At 40.2% G+C, this 20316-nt stretch overlaps 1 protein-coding gene across 2 annotated transcripts in view; it reads right to left on the reverse strand.

Moving 5' to 3' along the window:
- The window catches only part of RABGAP1 (RAB GTPase activating protein 1), a 4144188-nt gene that overhangs the window by 293105 nt on the left and 3830767 nt on the right, over nt 1–20316 (reverse strand). For both annotated transcript variants that reach the window (XM_044058459.1, XM_044058460.1), the window contains one exon: nt 19294–19365. In XM_044058459.1, coding sequence (XP_043914394.1) covers nt 19294–19365 — 72 coding nt within the window. The remainder of the gene's footprint in view (nt 1–19293; nt 19366–20316) is intronic.

The raw sequence follows: 20316 nt of genomic DNA on the forward strand, positions 1-20316 counted from the left end.
GTAGATAAAACGTTAAGAGAAATGTTATTAGATTCGATTCAAAGTAGTTAAGAGCTTGCAAAGGACTGGGATAATTGTAAACTGAAGATTAGAAATGTGGTTACAAGGAAAACAACCGACATTCAGAATAACAGTCACGGTACATACCTAGAGTGCTTTAAAAAGTAAAGCATTTACAAAAGTGAAAATGAGTAAGTGGAATAAAATGTGTTTAGCAGCAATTAAAAGATGCAACAATGTCCATGCAAGATTACTTAGAAAATATGAAGTAAAAAGAGCGATGTTTTGAAAACAACTTTTTATTTTTGTCAATACCCCTTCAAACGTACTGCTGGCTGAATGTTTGAGGCAAGAAATGACTGTAAGGATGTTAACGAAAATCAGGAATTATGAGAATGGTAGGGGAGAAGTGGATCCAGAAAAAAATTATGAAGGAAATGTTAAACTATTTCAGTGCCTTATATAGACAAGACATGACCCGCTGTGGTGGTGCTGCGGTAGCGTTGTCGCCTCACAGTAAGATGCTGTCCGGTTCGATTCTCAGCTAGAGCGTCTTCTGCGTGGAGACATACGTGAATGGGTGTACCTTCGTTGAAGGTTGTGCGTCAAGGCTGGTAACTCGGCACGTAAAAATCAACTACCAATCATTAGCGGACCGGAGTTCCGCTGTGGCGACCCCTAACCGGGAAAAGCCGAAAGACACAATATAGACAAGACATAATGATGAGAGTAACATGCAAGAAAGAGCATTATATTTGAGACAGCTATAACTTCCTCAGTTAACGGAATTAAAAAGAGGGCTACTAATATAAAAAATAAAGGACACTGGTGGCTGACAAAATAGCAAATACCATTAAATGGAAATCGATGTCTAAACTAATTGTATTTCAAGTAGTGAATGTCATTATCAGAGATAAAAGATATGAAAGTGGAATATTTAGCAAAGGGTAGGAGCAAAATACATAGAACAAAATGGAAATCAGAAACAATACATGCAGAATAATGCTTTGGGGAGGACTGAGGTTTAAAGGAAGGCAGAAATTGAACAATTTATGTAATGTTGGATTGGTGATAATTGTACAAAAGAATGCAAGTTTGCAACTGCTAACATAGTTTATTTTATTTTATATACATGTATGTTTGCCTACTTAAGTCATAATTCAATAAAGGTGTTAAAAAATAAAATATATTAATATTAAAGAAACAAGAAACTAGGATATAAGGAAAACTCCTTGATCTGATGTAATTCCAATAGAAGTGTCAACAAAGAAAAACAGTGGAAAATAAGTGTCTGGCTACTACTTTTATTAGTATTTTTATGGATGGGGATGTGCCCTTGACTTGGAAAGAAGCAGTATTCATAGTTACACCAGTGGAGGGGGAAAATTCCTCTTGATCCAAGGTCGTACATCTGATCAATACATTTCAATTCTGAGTCATGACTACAAAATGTTTACAATGATTTTGGCAAACAGAATGCCAATACAAATAGACCTGGATCAGTATGGGTTTACAGATGGTAGGAAAACACCTGACAACATTAACAGAGCCATTATGATTCAAATGGAGGTGCTAAACAGTAATAGTGCACTAATGTTAGTAGCTTTGGTTGCCAAAAAGGGATTTGACACAGCGAGTTTGGAATTTATGAAGAGATTTTTCGAGGCAAACATGCACACACGTTAATATTTAACATCTGCATAGTAGCTCTTGTAGAGGTGAATGAGCTGTCTAAAGTTTAGTCTTCTGACAGGAACTAGGCAGGTGGGTCCACATTCACAATTACTATTTGCTTTGTATTTAGAATCATTAGTCTGATACATAAGACAATCAAATATAAGTGTGTATATATATATATATATATATATATATATATATATATATATATATATATGGAGAAATACTAATGTGAAAAAAGCTCTTTTTGTGTACAACATGTTATCAATTCAAAACATGATATAAAAATGATATTTAACAAACTGAAATTTTTACTAGTATAGCAGGATATAAAGTAAATGAAGCAAAAACAAAGGCTATAGGTTAAAATGGAAAGTTGAGCAAGCACCTAAAGAAATGAGGAGAGGAAATTACTCAAACAATTATAAGTAAGATGAGCCTATGGAAATATTTATTTACGGACACTGACAATAAGATACAAGCAATTAGAACCTTTCTGTTACCAATGGTTCTTTATGTAGGTTAGACTTGCACGTATCAATGGAGTGATAAGATATGGAAAAATATCAAAAAAAAAATTAAGCATTTTACTTGGAGTAACAAAAAGAAAAGAGTGCAATGGGAAAAACTAACAATAAAATAAGGTGTTTGGGACTACTGGGACTACAAGATTTAGAGGTGTATGATAAGGCCAAACAATTAGAATTTATATATTTAAATCAGAACTCAGAATACATTCTCCAGTGGAAAACATGATCAGCATAGTGCCCAATGAGGCAACTACAGGATCACACATAGGCAACTGGGCAGATCAAAAACAGGAACAAACAGTTTTATGTACAGCCTTATGCACATCAAACTATTAAGAATGCTTTCACTTTAAATGAAGTTAGACCTTGGAAAAATAGAATAATAAATACAATACAATACATTATATACAACAAGAAAGACAGAAGAAAACATAATGAACAATTAGACAATAAAGAACAATGAAATTAAATTTTTGGGAGCAGATGATAAAAGGGGATGATGTAATGAAATGGGATGAACCTAGACAACATTAAAGTGATCTACTCACCAAAACTATGCATCTGTGCTACCCATTTTCATTCTTCCTCAACTACTGGGTATCAAATCCGACCTTGGATAGAACTTGGCTGCAATATACAGACTCTCAGATCTTAATCTTGAACTCCTCCCTTTACCCATAATGCCTTGATCAACCTGGTATACCTCAGATCACGTTTGCTGCCTTATAAGCTACCGAAGGAACTAATCCTACGTTAAGACAAAGTAAAACTAACAGTAGCAGAAGTGGGGCTCAAACTTGGAACAGATGCTTTGTAATAAACCATAAGGCTGCTCCATTAGATAACAAGAAGGGGATGGAGGGTGGTGACTTGAAGAAGAATGAAAATGGACAACACAGATAGATAATTATGATTAGTACATAACTTCAATATTTGATGTTGTCCTTTTCATTTGTTCCTCAATCATTGGGACAGAGTCCCCAGCTACATGTACCTTTTGTGGACCTCATGGAAGGATATTCTGGAGTACTGCAGAACCAAAGGCAGCCCTACTTCTTGAAATCAAATCCAATTTGTAATGAGCAATAAAAGTATGAGCATTAGACAAGGTAGCTGCTGCACAAATCTAGAACAAAAGATGGAAGATATAGCCATGGACCTGGCGGAGTGTGCTTTAGGAGGCCTGGGCAGGGACAGGCCTTGCTTTCTATAAACAAAGGAAATGCAATCAGTAAGCCATTTGGCTAAGATAATTTTAGAAACAGGTGAGCCCAATTTGTTTGAGGAAAAAGGGACAAACAATTGCTCTGACAAAGAAACAGCCACAGTAATCTACTTCACTTCAGCTATAGGACACATCACCTCCCCATAATCTTCAGTAAAAACTAAACAAAAAAATGATACAAGTACAGGATGCTGTAGGCAGTGTGTACTGTTACTAGGGTTGCCACCTTTCATTATGGATAAAACCAGACCAAGGTCACACCCCTCGCATCACATGTAACCTTGCCCATTCCCACCCCCTCTCCTCTCCATGTTCCATCCATTTTGTGACACCGCTATGACATCATCTGATGGGGAACACCCTCTTTTTCCACTCCAGATGCTTGCTTTCAGCTGATTTACTATGCTTTTCTGTTAAAAAAAAAGTGTAGTAAATCAGCCGATTTAACAAACTCTGATAGTCTGTTTTCCGGACTACCAGACAACAGGTTTAATTTCCAGATAGTCCGGAAAAAAAAAACGGATAGGTGGGAACCCTAACTGTTATCACTGTACACAAATCTATTTGGATTCCTGCAGAAAAAGTGACAAAAAAAAAAAATCACCACTGATGTATTTCAGTTTGGAGCTTTTAGGCACTATGCTCTGTCTGCCATAACCCTCATCAAAGCCACACCTGTGATAAGTTAGTTGTGATTATCCTAATTGTCCTTTGCTATCATGAACCAAATACCATCCCAATAAGCAACAACTACTGGTAATCATCTGTAATCACAAAAAGTGGTTAAAAGTAGCCACAGCAATGTAGATAATTTTCTTGATACAGGATTAATCACTTTGCCCTTAACAAACTACTCAAAATGAACCCTAGTCATAGCTCTCAACCATTTAGCACAGCAATCAGGAACAAAACCAAAAGTTAAGGAGTGGCAAAAGCCCACAATCACAAATAAATATGAAAACAGTCCTCATCTCTTAAGTATTTAAAAACTGGCTAGAGTACAGGTTCTACATTAGCACCCACTCTTCTAAAGAATGTGAAGTCTGCAACTCAAAAGTTATTTGTATTATTACTGTCATTATTAGTGTCAGTAATCCTCATCAGTGTACCAGAGAAGAAAGTCATCCCAGGATCAGCAAACCCATTTACAAAGCCTTCCAGAGCTCATGCCCCATGAATGGAAGAGTCCCTAGGAGAAAGCAGCATGGTACACTGAAACAGCCGAGAAAAAAAGTATAAGTCAACAATTGTAAGACAAGCTGGAGGACCACTGTCTTTCCAATACTAAGGTGGTTGAACTAAATCTGTCAGGATCTCCTTCTTCCATACCTCTCAACTTCTTTGCTAAAGAACTCAAGGCAAAGTCAACAATAGTAAAGGGATAAAGGCCCAAAATCTGGGAAAATGTTTAAATATTACTCTAATTCACTTAAAAAATGAATAGAACAACAGGTTTTGCATCAACATACATTTTTTTTGCACAATAATAAGTATGAAGCTCTAATGACAACATTGCTGACTGACTTCATCCTATTGACTTACCAGAAAGGCAAAACTTTTATGAGGAACAAGGTAAAAATATGGGGTCTATATCAGAAGATCGAAGTTTCAAAACTTCGAATCTGATATGGTCAACGCCATATGATCGAAGTCCTGAAACTTTGAATCTTTTAACAGAGATCTCCATACAGCACGGAAAGGGAAGATTTCCCTTTTCTGCACTGTAGTGCGATCTCAGAGTTGGCATATTTAAGTAGCAGGGGGTATGGGGGGGCGCAGCCCCCCACGTGGAGGGTGCAGTGGGCTTTCCCCCTGCTTAAAGCGTTTAAATGGTTTGTTCTTGTAAGTTGTTGTGTTTTATTAGATTTTCGACGTTTCAAGACTTCGATTATATGGTGTCGACCATATCAGATTTGAGGTTTTGAAACTTCGATCATGTAATATAGACCCAAAAATATGAGGCATCAACCAAGGGTGTGGCCAGGAATTCACAAATTGTACACACCAGAGACATACTGCGCCTCCCATAAAATGTATAGGCTATGATTTGGCACTGCAGCACATCATCTCTTTGGCTACATGACACAGACAGCATTTTGGTTACAGTGCTGCACAGCAACAAGTCTTACAGCAGCCCAAAGATCTTCCCTTAGAAGGCATTACTGTGACAAGCCTTCATGCCTTGTTATGGCAGCCAGTCCCATGAAAGCCCATTCAAACTGGTGCTGACATTAGGTACTATACATCTGTGCCATATCACAGTGGCCAGTCCCAGAGATCCTACCACACCAATGCCAATGTTCTGCATCAAGTGTGTGTGCTGTATATCATGACAAGTAATCCCACAGGTCCATTCATACAAGAAACAATATGTAGTACTAACAAGCCTCTGTGACACAACATGGAAGTTGGTTCATCATCTGCACTCAGGCAACCTAGGCCAGCACATACAGTACACTCTAACACAGTTCCCATGGCCAGAATTCACAGACTTTAAAAAGACTAACCTATTAAAACTATATGATGAACTCTCAAAATTAAAATGCAAAATTTCCCTTCCCCATGTAGTCTCAGCTGTCGCTTATGCCAATTAATTTTATACTATTCTAAGAAACAGCATAATCTAAGCTGTCACAATCAATACTAAATATCCAAATATACTGGGAATGTAAAAAATAAACTATCTGGGTGGAATACAACATTAACAAGTTATATAATAAAAGGAAAAAAACACTGAAGACGTATGATGAATCAAACTCTACCTGCTTTAAAAATTCTGTTAAAAAGCTCAGTATAAATATGAAAGCTACCTTAAGGAAGACCACAGTAGAACACAAATTAAAATTGGCATCTGCAGTCAAAGATGAGAAATCCTTCTTTAGCTACTGTAACTGTTTGGCTTAAGCATAGTCACAGGGTATATTCCAGAGTCTTTGAAAATGGCTAACGTTATGCCCCTCCATAAAAAGGATACACCTCAGATCCCAAGAACTAAAGACCTATCAACCTGTCTGTAAAGTCCTTTAATGTATTCATTTATATCTGATTTATACACTCCAATATATAAAATATAATGCTCTAGACCCACAACAGTATGGTTTCATAAAAAGGAGATCATAACTATTTGATTTAGTAAACTACTTTAAGTTACTGTAGCTATGGATAGCAGCCATGCAGTTCATACAGTGTACGGAGATCAAGGTAAGACCTTTGACACTATTTCAAATGCTGTTATTCTAAGTAATGTTGTCATTCACTCAGCAACTGGTACCAGCAAGGGCTAAACCATACAAAAGCAATGGTGTATTAGGAAATAAAATTAAGTTAAATGCAAAGGAGTGTAGCACTGTCACCTTAGATAAACAAAACCTAACAGCAGTTTACATTAAAGCTGGCACCCCACTCCAGAATGCTATGTCAGGAAAAATCTCGACACTACTCTCTATCTTTTGACAACCATGTAGCAATGTAGTCTGGAAATCCTTCTGTCTTGTCCACTTAGTAATATGTAGGTTCGCATCCAAGTCAAAACAAGTTATCTTTCTTCTACACTCTACCATGATCAGACCAACTGTAGAATATAATTCCCCTTTATGTATGCCTCTGTTCAAACACATCACACAGCTACAAAGACCCAAGAAGCCTCATTTACCAAGACGGGCTTGAAAGTCTAACATTTTATTCTTTGCACAGACTCCTGTGCTGTGATTTCTGACGACCATTATGTGTTACTGATAACTCAACCCTCCTAGATCTCCTACACCTCTACAAAAAGGTTCCACAAACATTCAAACTAAAGTCTTGAATCTCCATCAACATAGAAATAAGACATGCTGGAGGGACAGATGGAAAGATGAAAAATCAGCAAGCAAAGGAGAGTAGTAGTGCTGAAATTTAATTCATCCTCAAGCCTTGCGGAATACCGTCACAACGTGAACCCTGTTTTTCACAAAATCTCACCAAGGTGACACTGATATATAGACTGTATTCATATAGCATATATCACGGACAGAATTAAGTCAAAAACAAAAAAAAAGATAGCTGGGTGCACAAGACCCAGGATATAAAAGTGCCCAATCCTGGTATGCGCTCTGGTGCCAGGACTGGAAAAAATAAGAAGTTATGTACCTACCATAACGTTCCATGTTAGTTGTCTTCTTCTCGCCTTCTTTCTTGCTGGATGGGTTCGGAGCCGATCCTCGGCTCCGACTCGGCAATCTACTAAAGCTCGAGAGCTATTTACTGGCTCGAGGCCCTCCCTATATCCCACAATGCTAGGCGTCAGATCCCCAGATCTCATTTGGCAGAGCTAACACCAAGGAAAGATTCAAGGACACCTGTCCAACCACAAGGAAAACTATAGTACAAAGACAGAGGAGGACACAATGTACATCAGAGTTGTCCAGAGAAAGAAGGCCCCAAAAGGGGACTCTTCTCGGTCTGTCCAGGCTAGGGGGATGGAGGGTGGGATGCAAGAAAGAAGGCGAGAAGAAGACAACTAACATGGAACATTATGGTAGGTACATAACTTCTTAATGTTAAGATGTCTATCTCGCCTTCATTCTTGCTGGATGGGACAGCGTCCCTAGCACCTTAGTCCAGGGTGGCTCATCGGAACAGACTCTTGAGCACAGTGGAACCAAACTCAGCTCTATTCCTAGAGGCCACATCCAACTTATAATGCAAAATGAATGTATGAGGAGTGGCCCAAGTGGCTGCGGCACAAATAGATTCCATTGGTAGTCTTGCTTGAAAGGCTACCAACGTAGCCAATGCTCTGGTGGAATAACCTTTAGGTTTAGCAGGGAGTTGTTTATGTCTGAGTTGATAAATCAAGGTAATAATAGAGGACAACCACCTGGATAAGGTTACTTTGGAAACTGGCCATTCTTGTTTGCCCTCAGCATAGGATAGGAAAAGTTGGTCTGATTTTCTTATTTGCTTTGTCCTGTCCAAGTAGAAATGTAATTGCCTGTGAATTTTGTTCAGCTTTGTTCAAATAGTTAGGAAAAAATACGGGCAGATCAATAGACTGATACAGATTTGTTTCAGAAGGTATCTTGGGTAAAAACGAAGGATTAGGCCTAAGTGAAACTCTGTCCTTATGAAACACAAGATAAGGAGGACGAATACAGAGGGCTTGAAGTTCCGAAACTCTCCTAGCTGATGTGATGGCTACCAAAGAGAGAGTCTTTCAGGAGAGCAATTTTAAGGAACAGGAAGCCGCTGGTTCAAAGGGGGGGGAGAATCAAGGAAGCCAATATCAAGTTCAAGTCCCACGGAGGCGGGGATCCCTCACCGGGGGCCTCAGTAATAAAGTTCCTTTGAGAAAGGCCTTGCAAAGTTTGTGGGACATGATGCTGGTTTCTGACAGGCTAGCATGGAAATTTGCAATAGCAGCTAATTGGACCCTAATGGTGGCAGAGGAGGAACCAGCTTGAAAGAGCTCTGCTAAAAAATCTAAAACATGATGGACAGGGGCTGTAAAAGAGTCAATATTCCTAGCCTCTGCCCAGAAGGAGAAACGTTTCCACTTACTAGCATAAGTCTTCCTGGTGGCAGATTTGTGCGAAGAAAGGATGATTTCACGCACCGGCTGATATATCAGCGGAAGCCTGGCTAAAGTTGGAAGTGGAGCAACCAAGCTGTAAGGTTGAGAGACTGAAGGGACTGGTGCAGCCCGCCCGACTGATGGACAAAGAGGTCTGGCACTGGGTCCAGATTCCACGGCTGCTCCAGCAGGTGGTGATGCAGGAACGGGAACCAAATCTGTCGAGGCCAGTAAGGGGCAATGAGGATCATCCTTGTCTGTCTGAATTGTAATAGTCCTGGTGGGTAGAGAGTCCTGAAGAGCTTGCAACGCCAAAAGCACCACTCTCATCTCCAAGACATTTATGTGCAGATGGTACTCTAGAGGTTGCCAGGTGCCTTGGACAGTCCTGCCCTGAAAATGCCCCACCCACCAGAACAGGGAGGCATCCGTGGTCACTGTGGCAACAGGAGGAGGAAGAACACACGGTCTGCCCTGGAGTATCAGAGGGGAGACCATCCACCAAGCTAGGTGGTCTTTGCATGACTGAGTGATTATTATCTTGTGAGACATTGGAAGCTACTGAAAGGACCATTGAGTAAAAAGCATCCACTGAAGAAGCTGCATGTGAAAGCGAGCCAGGGGAACTAGTATGATTGCTGCTGCCATGAGGCCCAAGGTCTTTAGTACAACTCTGGCATGAATCCTGTTGCACTGTAGTAAGACTTGCACATGTCGGCGGATTTCTGAAACTCTGTCGAGAGGAAGCCTTGCAGACAGATCTTTTGAATTTAAGATTGCACCTATAAAGATAATAGACTGAGAAGGTGACAATGCAGACTTTTCGAAATTTATTGATATACCTAGCTCGGTGCAAGTTTGGATGTTATAATCCCTGGCTCGCAGTAGTTGATACCTGGTGGGAGCAGTGAGGAGCCAGTTGTCGAGATATGGAAACACCTGGAATCCTCACTGTCTCAGGTGAGACGTAACCACTGCCATGCACTTGGTGAACACCCTGGGGGCTGTGGTGAGACCAAAGGGCAGGGCCCTGAATTGATAGTGACTGGCTCCCAGCCGGAATCGGAGAAACCTTCTGGAGCACCTGTTCATTTTGATATGGTAGTTTACATCCCGAAGATCTATGAAGCACATCCAATTGTCCTGACCCAAAAAGGGTAGAATGGACTGGAGCGTGACCATCCGGAACTTTGTTCTTTGAACAGACTTGTTTAGCCTGCTGAAATCCAAAATGGGTCTCCAGTCCCCTGTCTTTTTTGAAAAGAACTTGGAGTAGATTCCGGATCCTTGCTGGTCTGCTGGGAATGGCTGGATGGCCCGTTTGTCTAGCAGTTTTGAAATTTCTAGTACTGCCTGTTCCCTTAGACCGGGTGGAACATCTGGAAGGGACTTGGTTGTTTGTACCGGGGTGTGGACAAAGGGAATCTTGTAACCCTTGGATATGATAGACCGTACCCATTTGTCTTGTGTGAAGAGTTGCCAGGCTTCTGGGTACAGTGACAATCTTCCCCCTACTGCCTCCGAAGGCGGACAGTCAGGCAGCCCCTCAGGGGTGCTAAAAGGTTTTGTCAGAGAACGATTCTCTGCTACCCTGATTCTGTGGGCCCCCTCTGTCCCTCGGGCGGCGTCTATTATTGTTCCCACCCCTGCCCCTGAAGGGAAACTCGCCATATGTGTCAGGCACGAATCCCTGGGGTTTCCGAAACCACATTTTTCCATTCTTCTGACCCTTGGGGTATGGTCTAGAGGGAATGGAAAAACGAACTTCCACAGCAGAGAGAGTCTTGCCTTCCTGCTCACACCTGGTAAGGGTATCTTTCACCTGTGGTCCAAACAGAGCTGAACCATCAAAGGGGGTACTGGTGAAGGACGCCTTAAAGGGGTCAGCAAAGCTGCATAACCGCATCCAGACATGTCTTCTCAAAGCCACGCCTGTACCTGCGGCCCTACTCGCCCCATCAGCTGCATAAGAAATGAGCCACATGGAGGAGCTGACGATAGAATTAAGGGTCGCCAGCTGGGAGTTTATCTTGTCTTGAGCTCCCGCAGCTGATGGATCCTGAAGGGTATCACCCAGTTCCTTAAGAAGATACCTTTGGAGAAGGGTGAAATGGCACAGATAATTCATCAACCACATAGAGAAGGTCGCTGAGGAAAACACCCGCTTCCCGTACCTGTCCATTGTCCTAGATTCTTTATTAGGTGGATGGACAGGCACCAAAGGGTCAGCCAACTCCTTCTTTGTGGCTGCTACAACCACCATAGCATCAACAGGGACACCTTTTGTCAAAAATTGCTTGTTGGGTGGGGCTGTAATAAATTTAGTGGGCCTACGGGGAGTTGGTTCCACTGTGTCCGGGGCTGACCACGCCTTTCGAGCCACCACTTCCATTAGTGGGTCGAAAGGTGGAGACATCCAGGAGGTGGAAGGGCGAGTACCAAACGCGTCCAGGTAGACCGACTCGTCCTCCGAAGGGTTAAGGGCAGTCCAGTTCCCCCTCTGCTTAAGGATTTCTAGGATGTCTGAAAAGGACACATCCTCAGAGGGGGATCTTGGGGACCCTTCCGAATCCTCCAAGTCGGTATCAGACGTGAATGACTCGGGGGAGTCGACATGTTTCCTCTTACATTTTCTCTTCCGGGGGGGCTCCTCCGAAAGATTGTGGGAGGCCTCGAAAGAGGAAGATACGCCCAATGGGGTGACCTGGAGCGTCTGCTTTCCACGCTTGGGGTCAGGAGGGTGGAAAGAGACTGATGCAGGCACCATGGGGGGAGGAGCCGAAGGGGCTGATCGAGGGGCCGACTCAGGAGTCAGCACACTCCTCATGACCTCGAAGGCGCCCCTGTCAAGCAGAGCAGAAGGTCCCCACTCCGAGGAGATGAGAACCCCTGTTGACACAGAGAGGGATGGCTCTGAGGCCAATGTCGGGGCCGAGCTTACCTGCGCCAATGCTCCAAGAAGGAGAACAGGGTTGGACAAGGGTCCGATGCCACTGGCTCCCTCGGAGCCGACGAGGGAGTCTCGGGGCCCAGATCCCTCCAAGGACAGAACCAAGGAAGACATCGCTGCCGACAAAGGAGCCGAAAGGTGTGGTATCTGTTCCGACGTCACCAGGATTCGAGCCCCAACCGGCTCCGGCTCTGAACAGAAGGAGGGAGTCAGAGGAGAAACTGCTGTAGATACCGGGACAGCCACAGTCTGTTGAGATGGGCTGGTTAAAATTTTGGCCAGGGCCTGCGACTTAAGGAGTCTGCTGACCACCCTCTCTAGGTCATGATCAGATAGCCTGGAAGACTGAGATGAGTGGGACCTATAGCTTTTCTCAGATTGGAGTAATGGTGACCTCAGAGCCGAGTGAACCGATTCCAGGGAAGGGGACCTAGAACGTTTTCGGCTCGAAGATGGTTCCGACAGTAAAGTCGGTGCTGACTGAGGTCTAGAGGTTGTCGGCTCCGGCCAGAGCCGACGAGGAGGCAGGTGCTCCACCAGGCGACAGCTCCGAACTGGGAGCCGACAGCTTGGAGGGCTTAGAGGATTTACCTGACGAAGGCTTGGTCGGGGATCCTTCTGGCTTAAGTAAGCCTCTCAGGATGAGCTTGTTCCTACGCCTCTGCAGGACTCTCGGGCTGAAGGCATGACAGACCGAGCAGGAGTCCTGCAGGTGTAGGGGGCCCAAGCAATAAACGCAAGAAGTGTGACCGTCTGTCAGAGACATCTTCTGACAGCACGGGTCACACTTCTTAAAATCTGAGACTTTGGTATCCTTAGACAAGATGGATACCAAAGAAAAAAGTCACTAGTGCTTAAATACACAGAACACACACACACACGCACTAGTTAAGCTAACAAAATTAAACTATATATAACTATGTATATACAAGTCTACAACTGTAATAAAGTAAAAGAGCTAACACTACCCTATAACACAAGGAAAGGGAGGGGAGATTAGCCACCGAGAAAAAATGGGGGGGGGGGGAAGAAACTCTCTAACTAAAACGAGTTTCTAAGAGGGAATATTAGGGAGTAAACAGAGAGCAAAGTAACTGGGAAGTTATAAATATAAGAAAGGTTATCGAGAAAAAATTAAAGTTAACTTTTAATATATATATATATATATATATATATATATATACACATATATATATATATATATATATATATATAAAAAAGATTAATACGACCTGGAGCGAAGTAAATCGCAACCTCGTAGCTGAAGCGGCAAATGAGATCTGGGGATCTGACGCCTAGCATTGTGGTATATAGGGAGGGCCTCGAGCCAGTAAATAGCTCTCGAGCTTTAGTAGATTGCCGAGTTGGAGCCGAGGATCGGCTCCGAACCCATCCAGCAAGAATGAAGGCGAGATAGACAACTTAACATTAAACCGTGTATAATCCTCAAAATACAGAAACATTCCTACAATGTGGCCAGGCCCAGGGGGAGGATGCCCCCCCCGGTTGTAGAAGGAAGTAGCAGTTCACAAAAATCACAAAAACTGATGGGCCAAACAAGAGCCATAAAGACGATACAGTGGACTATTGAGGATAAGAAAGAAATGATGTATTGTTACTATTATGCAAAAAGCCCAGAATTTCCAACTCAAGGATATACAAAAAGATTAAGAGATAAATTAGAGGAAAGAAAAACACTTCCGTGGGAAAAACTGTCAGAAGCTTCAAATGAAAACTTGCGTTCATTAATACAACAGATTTTTGAAAAAAACAGTTTCTCGATCAAGAAACTTTGAGCTAACTGGAAAAAGAAACATCTGTGGAAGTGCGAAAATGTAAACACCAAAACCTGGATATTTTTGAAAAGTACAAAAAAAAATATTGACATGGGAAAGAAAGTGGGATTCGCTATGGTGCAATATTTATTCAAAGGAGAAAGCCAAATTAATCAATATACAAAAAGCAGCCCCAAAGATATTTGAAGAGAAATACAGGCAAAAGCATCCAGATATGGAGAATTTAACAATAAGAAAAATCACAAAGATGGAACGTAGAAAAGGTAACAAGTGAAGCAGAAGTTGAGTTATGGAGTGCCTACAAAGTGAAGGATTTAATGTAGAAGGTCTAACACAGATTATTTTATAGCACGATGGAGTGAGTCCTCAAAGTAGAGAGAAGAAGGATGATCAGGAGACATCTGAAGAAGAAATATGGACATGGGAAAGAAAAAAAAGATTTAATATGGTGCAATATTTATGCAAAGGAGAAAGCAAAACTAACCAATACAAAAAGAGCAGCACCAAAGATATTTGAAGAGAAATACAGTCAAAGGACTCCGGATATGGAAAATTTTACAATACAAAAAATAAGATGACAGAGAGGAAAAGTAGAAAAGGAAATTAGTAATGGAAAAGTTACAGAAATAGAAATTGAGGTTATGGAGCACCTGCAAAGTGAAGGATTCAGTGTAGAAAATCTAATGCAGAAAGCACTACAACAGGATAGAGCAATGGATATCCAAATTAAGGGGAAACCAGTGGAACAGAAAGCAATACGTCAGGTGCCATATCAAGATATTTTGGAGCCTTCCACAGGAAACCAGTATAAACATTCACTTGAAGCTAGACAGCAAAGGAAGGAACAGGAAATTGTGGAAACTCTGATGCAGTCAATGTTGAGGAGTGATAGGCCAGTGAGTTCCCATATGACAAAGCAACAGATGGTACAGGATGAAATTGAGGAGAAGCTGCCACAGAAAAATGCTATAGAACTTTCTATAGTATGCCCGCAGGAAACGAAAAATAAGGGATGTGCCCTCAGCTTGGAAGAAAATAATCTAAGAGAAGAGTTCCTTGATTTAATAGAAACAGATATATTAAAATCAATGAAAGAAATAGACTGCAGAAGGTCAATAAAACCCCAAAAGTCAGAAGTCTGATTAAACAAATATACACAGTAATTAGGACTGTCCACAGAGATCCATGCAATATAACAGATGTAAACAGGATATACTACTGTGCTACTAAATTAATAACTGATAAAGTTCTACCACAAGAGCACATGGTAGTGAGGAAAACGAAGGGGAGAAATTGAATACCATCGTAGAAGTATGGAACAGAGAAAAATATAAAGCAATTAAGACAAGCAGTGTCACTGTTAGAGGACTATAGAAGAAGGAATAGATCAACAAAAATACTAAGAAAGATAGATGTAATAAAAGCAATGCACAATATTAGAACAGACCAGGATCTATCATGCACTATTGCAAATAACAAATTTAAAAAATTCAGCACAGGTGGAAAAACTTAGAAGATATGCAGATAAATGTAAATGAAAAGTACACAATAAGCAATTTAGTGATGACCCAAAAAAGTTTTATAGAGAATTGGGAAACAAGGTAAAAGGAATTAAAAGACTAACAAAAAAAAAGAAATAGATGCATTTTGGAGAAGTATCTATGAAGATCCTGCGGAGCACAACAAAGATGCTACATGGATAAAAGTAGTAAAAGAAAGAATAAGAAGTTTAAAGGTACAGGATATGAAATGGGATGAAGTAACAGCCAAAGAGATTGAAACAAAGTTAAGAAAAGCCTCTAACTGAAAAACCCCAGGTCCAGATGCAGTACCTAACTTTCAGTTAAAAGTATTAACATCTTTGCATGAAGACCTAGCCATGAGTAAGAACTATTTATATGCGCACCCTGAATACACATCAATCTGGCTAACAACAGGTAAAACAATGATCCTACTTAAGAGTGAACCTGCAAGCTACTCCAAAAATTATAGGCCAATAACTTGGCTTCCAACGACATACAAACTATACACGGGAACGGATGCCAACAGAGTTTATAGTCATTTTGAAGAAAACTCAATTATGGCAGAACAAAAGGACAATAAAAGAAAGTCATATGGAACATAGGATCATTTGTTGTTAAATAAAGTCATAGTGAAGAGCTGTAAAAAGGGAAAGAAGGTAGGTATGGCATGGATTGACTACAAAAAAGCATTTGATAGTATCCCACATTCATGGACAAAAGAGTGCTTAAAAATCTATAAAATACACCCTACACTGATTGACTACATTACAGTGACCATGAAACAATGGCAGACCACTCTGAAATTAAGCCATGATAAAGGACAAATTATTATCCCAAGGATAACAATTCAAAGGGGGATATTCCAGGATGACTGTCACCGTTCCTGTTCTGCCCTGCCCTTAACCCATTACGCTGTTTACTTAACAGCTTAGGCCATGGCTATAATTTGGCTCCTAGAAAACAACAAAGCCTAAAGACTTATCTTCTCTTTGTCGATGATTTAAAACTGTATAGCTCATCAGATAAGGAATGGAAAGCACAGCTGCAGGTTGTCAAAACTTTTACAGATATTAGAATATCGTCTGGTTTTGATAAATGTGCAAAAGCAAACTTTAAAGCAGGAAAACTGCAGCACCAGGAAAACATCAGATTGGGACAAGAATATGATATAAAATAAATTGAGCAAAAGGGAGTGTATAATTGATGAAGGATCAGCAATAAAACATGAACAAATGCGAGTAAAACTTGGTAAGGAATACTTTAGAAGACTTAAATTAATCCTGAAAACAGCATTGACATCTAGGAACAAAATCCAAGCTATAAACCAATTTGCTCTTCCTGTCCTAACTTACAGTTTTGGAGTGATTGATTGGCCCAAAAACGTGTTGGATAGATTAGATATTAAGACAAGAAGGATGCTTCATGCTCACCAAATGATTTATAAAAATCAGTGCATACCAAAGATTATGTATTTCCCCATTCCAAAGGAAGAATGGGCCTCCTTGAAACTGATTACATGTACAGATATGCAATCGTGGGACTCCACACATCTGCTGACCTCATGAGACCCAAGCATAATGAAAGTTTTGAAACCTGAAAAGAATAAATCTAAGATGACTTCCCTGCTTAACTTAGCAGAAGCATATCGGCATCAAGCAGGAATGGAAATCAAACCAGAAGTAGATACAAACCAGGCAGCAACTGAATGTGCTAAAAAACAAAAACAAGAATATAAGGTGAAGGATCAAATGAAAAGGCAAGAAATGTGGAAAATGCATAAATACAGTTGCAAGTATAGAAAACTTCTGGAAGAATCTCATGTTGAATGGTTAAGGAGAGGTGAATTTAAACCAAGAGATGAAAAGTTAATATCTGCGGCACAAGATAGTGGGCTACATACACGTTGGTTTACAAAGTTCATTGAACATGTGGGAGAAACAGACAAATGTAGGTTTTGTAAAACAGAATTGGAAACTGTCGCACATCTAGTTGCTGGTTGTGACATACTAATGGCAGAAGGATTGTATACTGAAAGGCATAATAATGTGGCAAAACTGCTGCATTGGGGATTGTGCAAACATTATAGTGTTGAAGTGGCTGAAAAACACTGGAAACATGAGCCACAAAACATCATAGAAAATGAAGAAGTCTACATCACACGGGATTACCGATTACCAAATGTTCAAAAGACAGGTGCTAGAAAACCAGATATAGTAGTCCAGGAAAAGAAGACAAAAGTAGCATACATCATTGAAATCACCACACCCAGTGACTACAGTGTCCTGCACACAGAGAGACATAAAGTTATATAATATCAGGATTTGCAAACAGAAATGAGAGCAATGTGGAAGAAAGATATCCAAACAGTTCCAATAGTAGTAGGAGCAATGGGTCTTATAAAAAATTATTTAGAAACGCTACTAATGCATGCAACTCCATACAAACTACAGAATGAGTCATTACTGGGCACACTGCGGGTGCTGCGAAGAGCACTTTTGGCTGACATCAAACAATGAAACAATAGTAATTTCATGAACTTTAACCATACTTTGACTTAGGAGTGGGGTCCATTCCCATCATGGTATTAGAAACCCAAAGGATTTGGAGAAATTAGAGAGAGACAAATGTATTACTCAATGCTTCTCTCATCTCTGGAATACGTTACATAAAAAACAGAGTGATATCCATATTGCTTTTTATTAAACCTTAATATTTAGATGGGCTCTCCTTAATTCATCCTCATCCTGATTTGTTTGTCACCCCAGGAGACAGGTAATGCAATATGATGTGGGTGGGTGCTGATAAGACAGAACTCTGCCTTGAATATATGTGAATCAATAAATATATAAACATGTGCCATGACCACCAGTGTCATTTTTTCTCACCATAGTAGTAGAACATGAGTAGCCAATCCAAGACCTATACACTATGAAGTATAGGCACCTGTGATTGGTTGGTACTGAGTTGGCAGTTTAGTCATGTATTCCTATGATAGAGACTACCATGTTTACATTTGGTTGTTGTTAACAACCAACCGGGGTGCTCTTCCTGCAATCTCTAGTCTAAAAGTCATTTGAACTAGAGGCTGATAGGAACTGTATAGTTGTTTTGCAGGTGCATTCACTTTTTATTTTTTTAATTGTGGCAGGGAGCCACATGAAAATGTGGACAGTGATAACAGTAAACACTGCCCAGAGCACACTATATACATTTTTTTTTCACTTTTAGCACAATCCATGTAGGGGGACATCAGGTTTTGCATCAATGTGCAGTTTCCAAACAATAAGAACTATGAAACTATAATGTCTAGCATCACTGAATTCTCAGTGATTTACCCAAAAATCAAAAAGTTTATGGGATACAGAGGAACAATTAAAAAAAAAGTCAGAGACCTTCTGCAAAAGGAGAAACTAAACCACAATGTTGTGTGCATGCACACAGTTTGTTACTTTTCTCTTTCAGAGGATAAAACAATTCTATATGCACACGTACCTGGGGGTGTGTGCAATATACTTACAAGTCCATATTACTGCAACTTTTTTATGAGTGAAAATAACACCTTTATAGCTGTACAGTGAAAAAAATGCAAAGTCCACACAGGATGAAAAATACTACAACTGTTTTAAAATGTGCACACTCAAATGTTTAATTAAAATCAAGCCTGTTTATTTTCAGCCATTGTGGTTGAATAGTTTTTTTTTTTTTTTTTTTTTTTTAACAGGTGAGTCAATAAAGAGGCACAGACCATGAGTCTGTGGAAAGTGTGTGTGTGGGGGGGGGGGGGCACCCCCCTCGCCTTATGGTTCTGGCACCCTTGCTGGTGAGAGGAGGGCGTGTCCAAGTGCTATTAAGTCTATAGTGCTAACCTTCATGCAACTATACCAATGGATAACTACACCGTCCACAGAAAAACAGTTTTATTAGTTTACTCAAAAAAATGTAATTTCTCAAGAAAGCAAACTCGGCAAGATCACAGTGTGCTCTGTGAAACATTATTTAAGAAGCATAAGAAAACATAAAATAAATATAGAAGGAACTTACTCTGATTTTTTCAATTTCCGCTCTATTTGCACTCTGGTTTCTTTCTAGCCTCCCACTCAGCTGAGAGCAGATCTAAGGTATAAAACAATATTACTGAATTAAAATTTTATCTTATAGAAATGAAGCTGAAAAACATTAATTTTAGCAATCTTTGTACATACTTTCTATGCTGAAAACTTGCAACATTTTACAAAATATTACAGGAAAGTCATGTCATATTAGTAAGTGTACATTTTAAGAACTTCACAATTAGCCATAGTATACCTGTTCATGAGGGCATCACTAATGCCTCCACTTTCTGGTACAATTTTGTTAGCTTTTTCAAAAGATACTGCAGACATCTGAAACATTTGATACCAAGCTGGTCTACTTTAAGATGGACAACTTATAAAGTTGTACTTGCAATGAAAAAATATTTTAAATATCTTGTACTAATGCATCTAAAATACAAAATGAGTTTGACAGATTTCGAAAACACATACAAAAGTTTAAATAGTAGAGAGATCAGTAAAACATGTTAAGAGCTGTAACAAATGATAAAAAAATCTTACTTGCAAGATAAAAACACAGAACAAGCTACAGAGCAAAACAGACCAAAGAAAACAAGGAAAATATACAAGGCTGCAGAACAAATGAAATACTGAAGGGATTAACTGAAACCTGCAGACTGAAGCAGTTCGTTTTAAGCGACAGAGGTAGGAAAAGTAGGAGAAAGGATCTCTCTAAGGGGAAGTAGTTTAGACATAAAAACCGAGACATTTTAACTATTGCTGATACTTAAAGCAGAGAAACCAAAGATTATAAGCATGAGGATGGAAAAGACATGAGTAAAGGAAACTAGCAAGCATACCTCTCAGCTGTCCCTGATTTTCAGGGATGTTCCTGATTCTGACTCAGATTTTAGCTCTGCCCCTCTTAATGCCTCCTAAAACTAGTGACTTTTGGAGAACAGGTGGTGAATTATACTCAATAAATAATCACAATAATTTAGAGTTATAGTTTCTTTTACTTCAGAAAATGTAC

The sequence above is a fragment of the Protopterus annectens genome, chromosome 16.part0 (assembly GCF_019279795.1).
Source record: "Protopterus annectens isolate FY-2018-M chromosome 16.part0, PAN1.0, whole genome shotgun sequence".
In the NCBI taxonomy this organism is placed as follows: Eukaryota; Metazoa; Chordata; order Ceratodontiformes; family Protopteridae; genus Protopterus; species Protopterus annectens.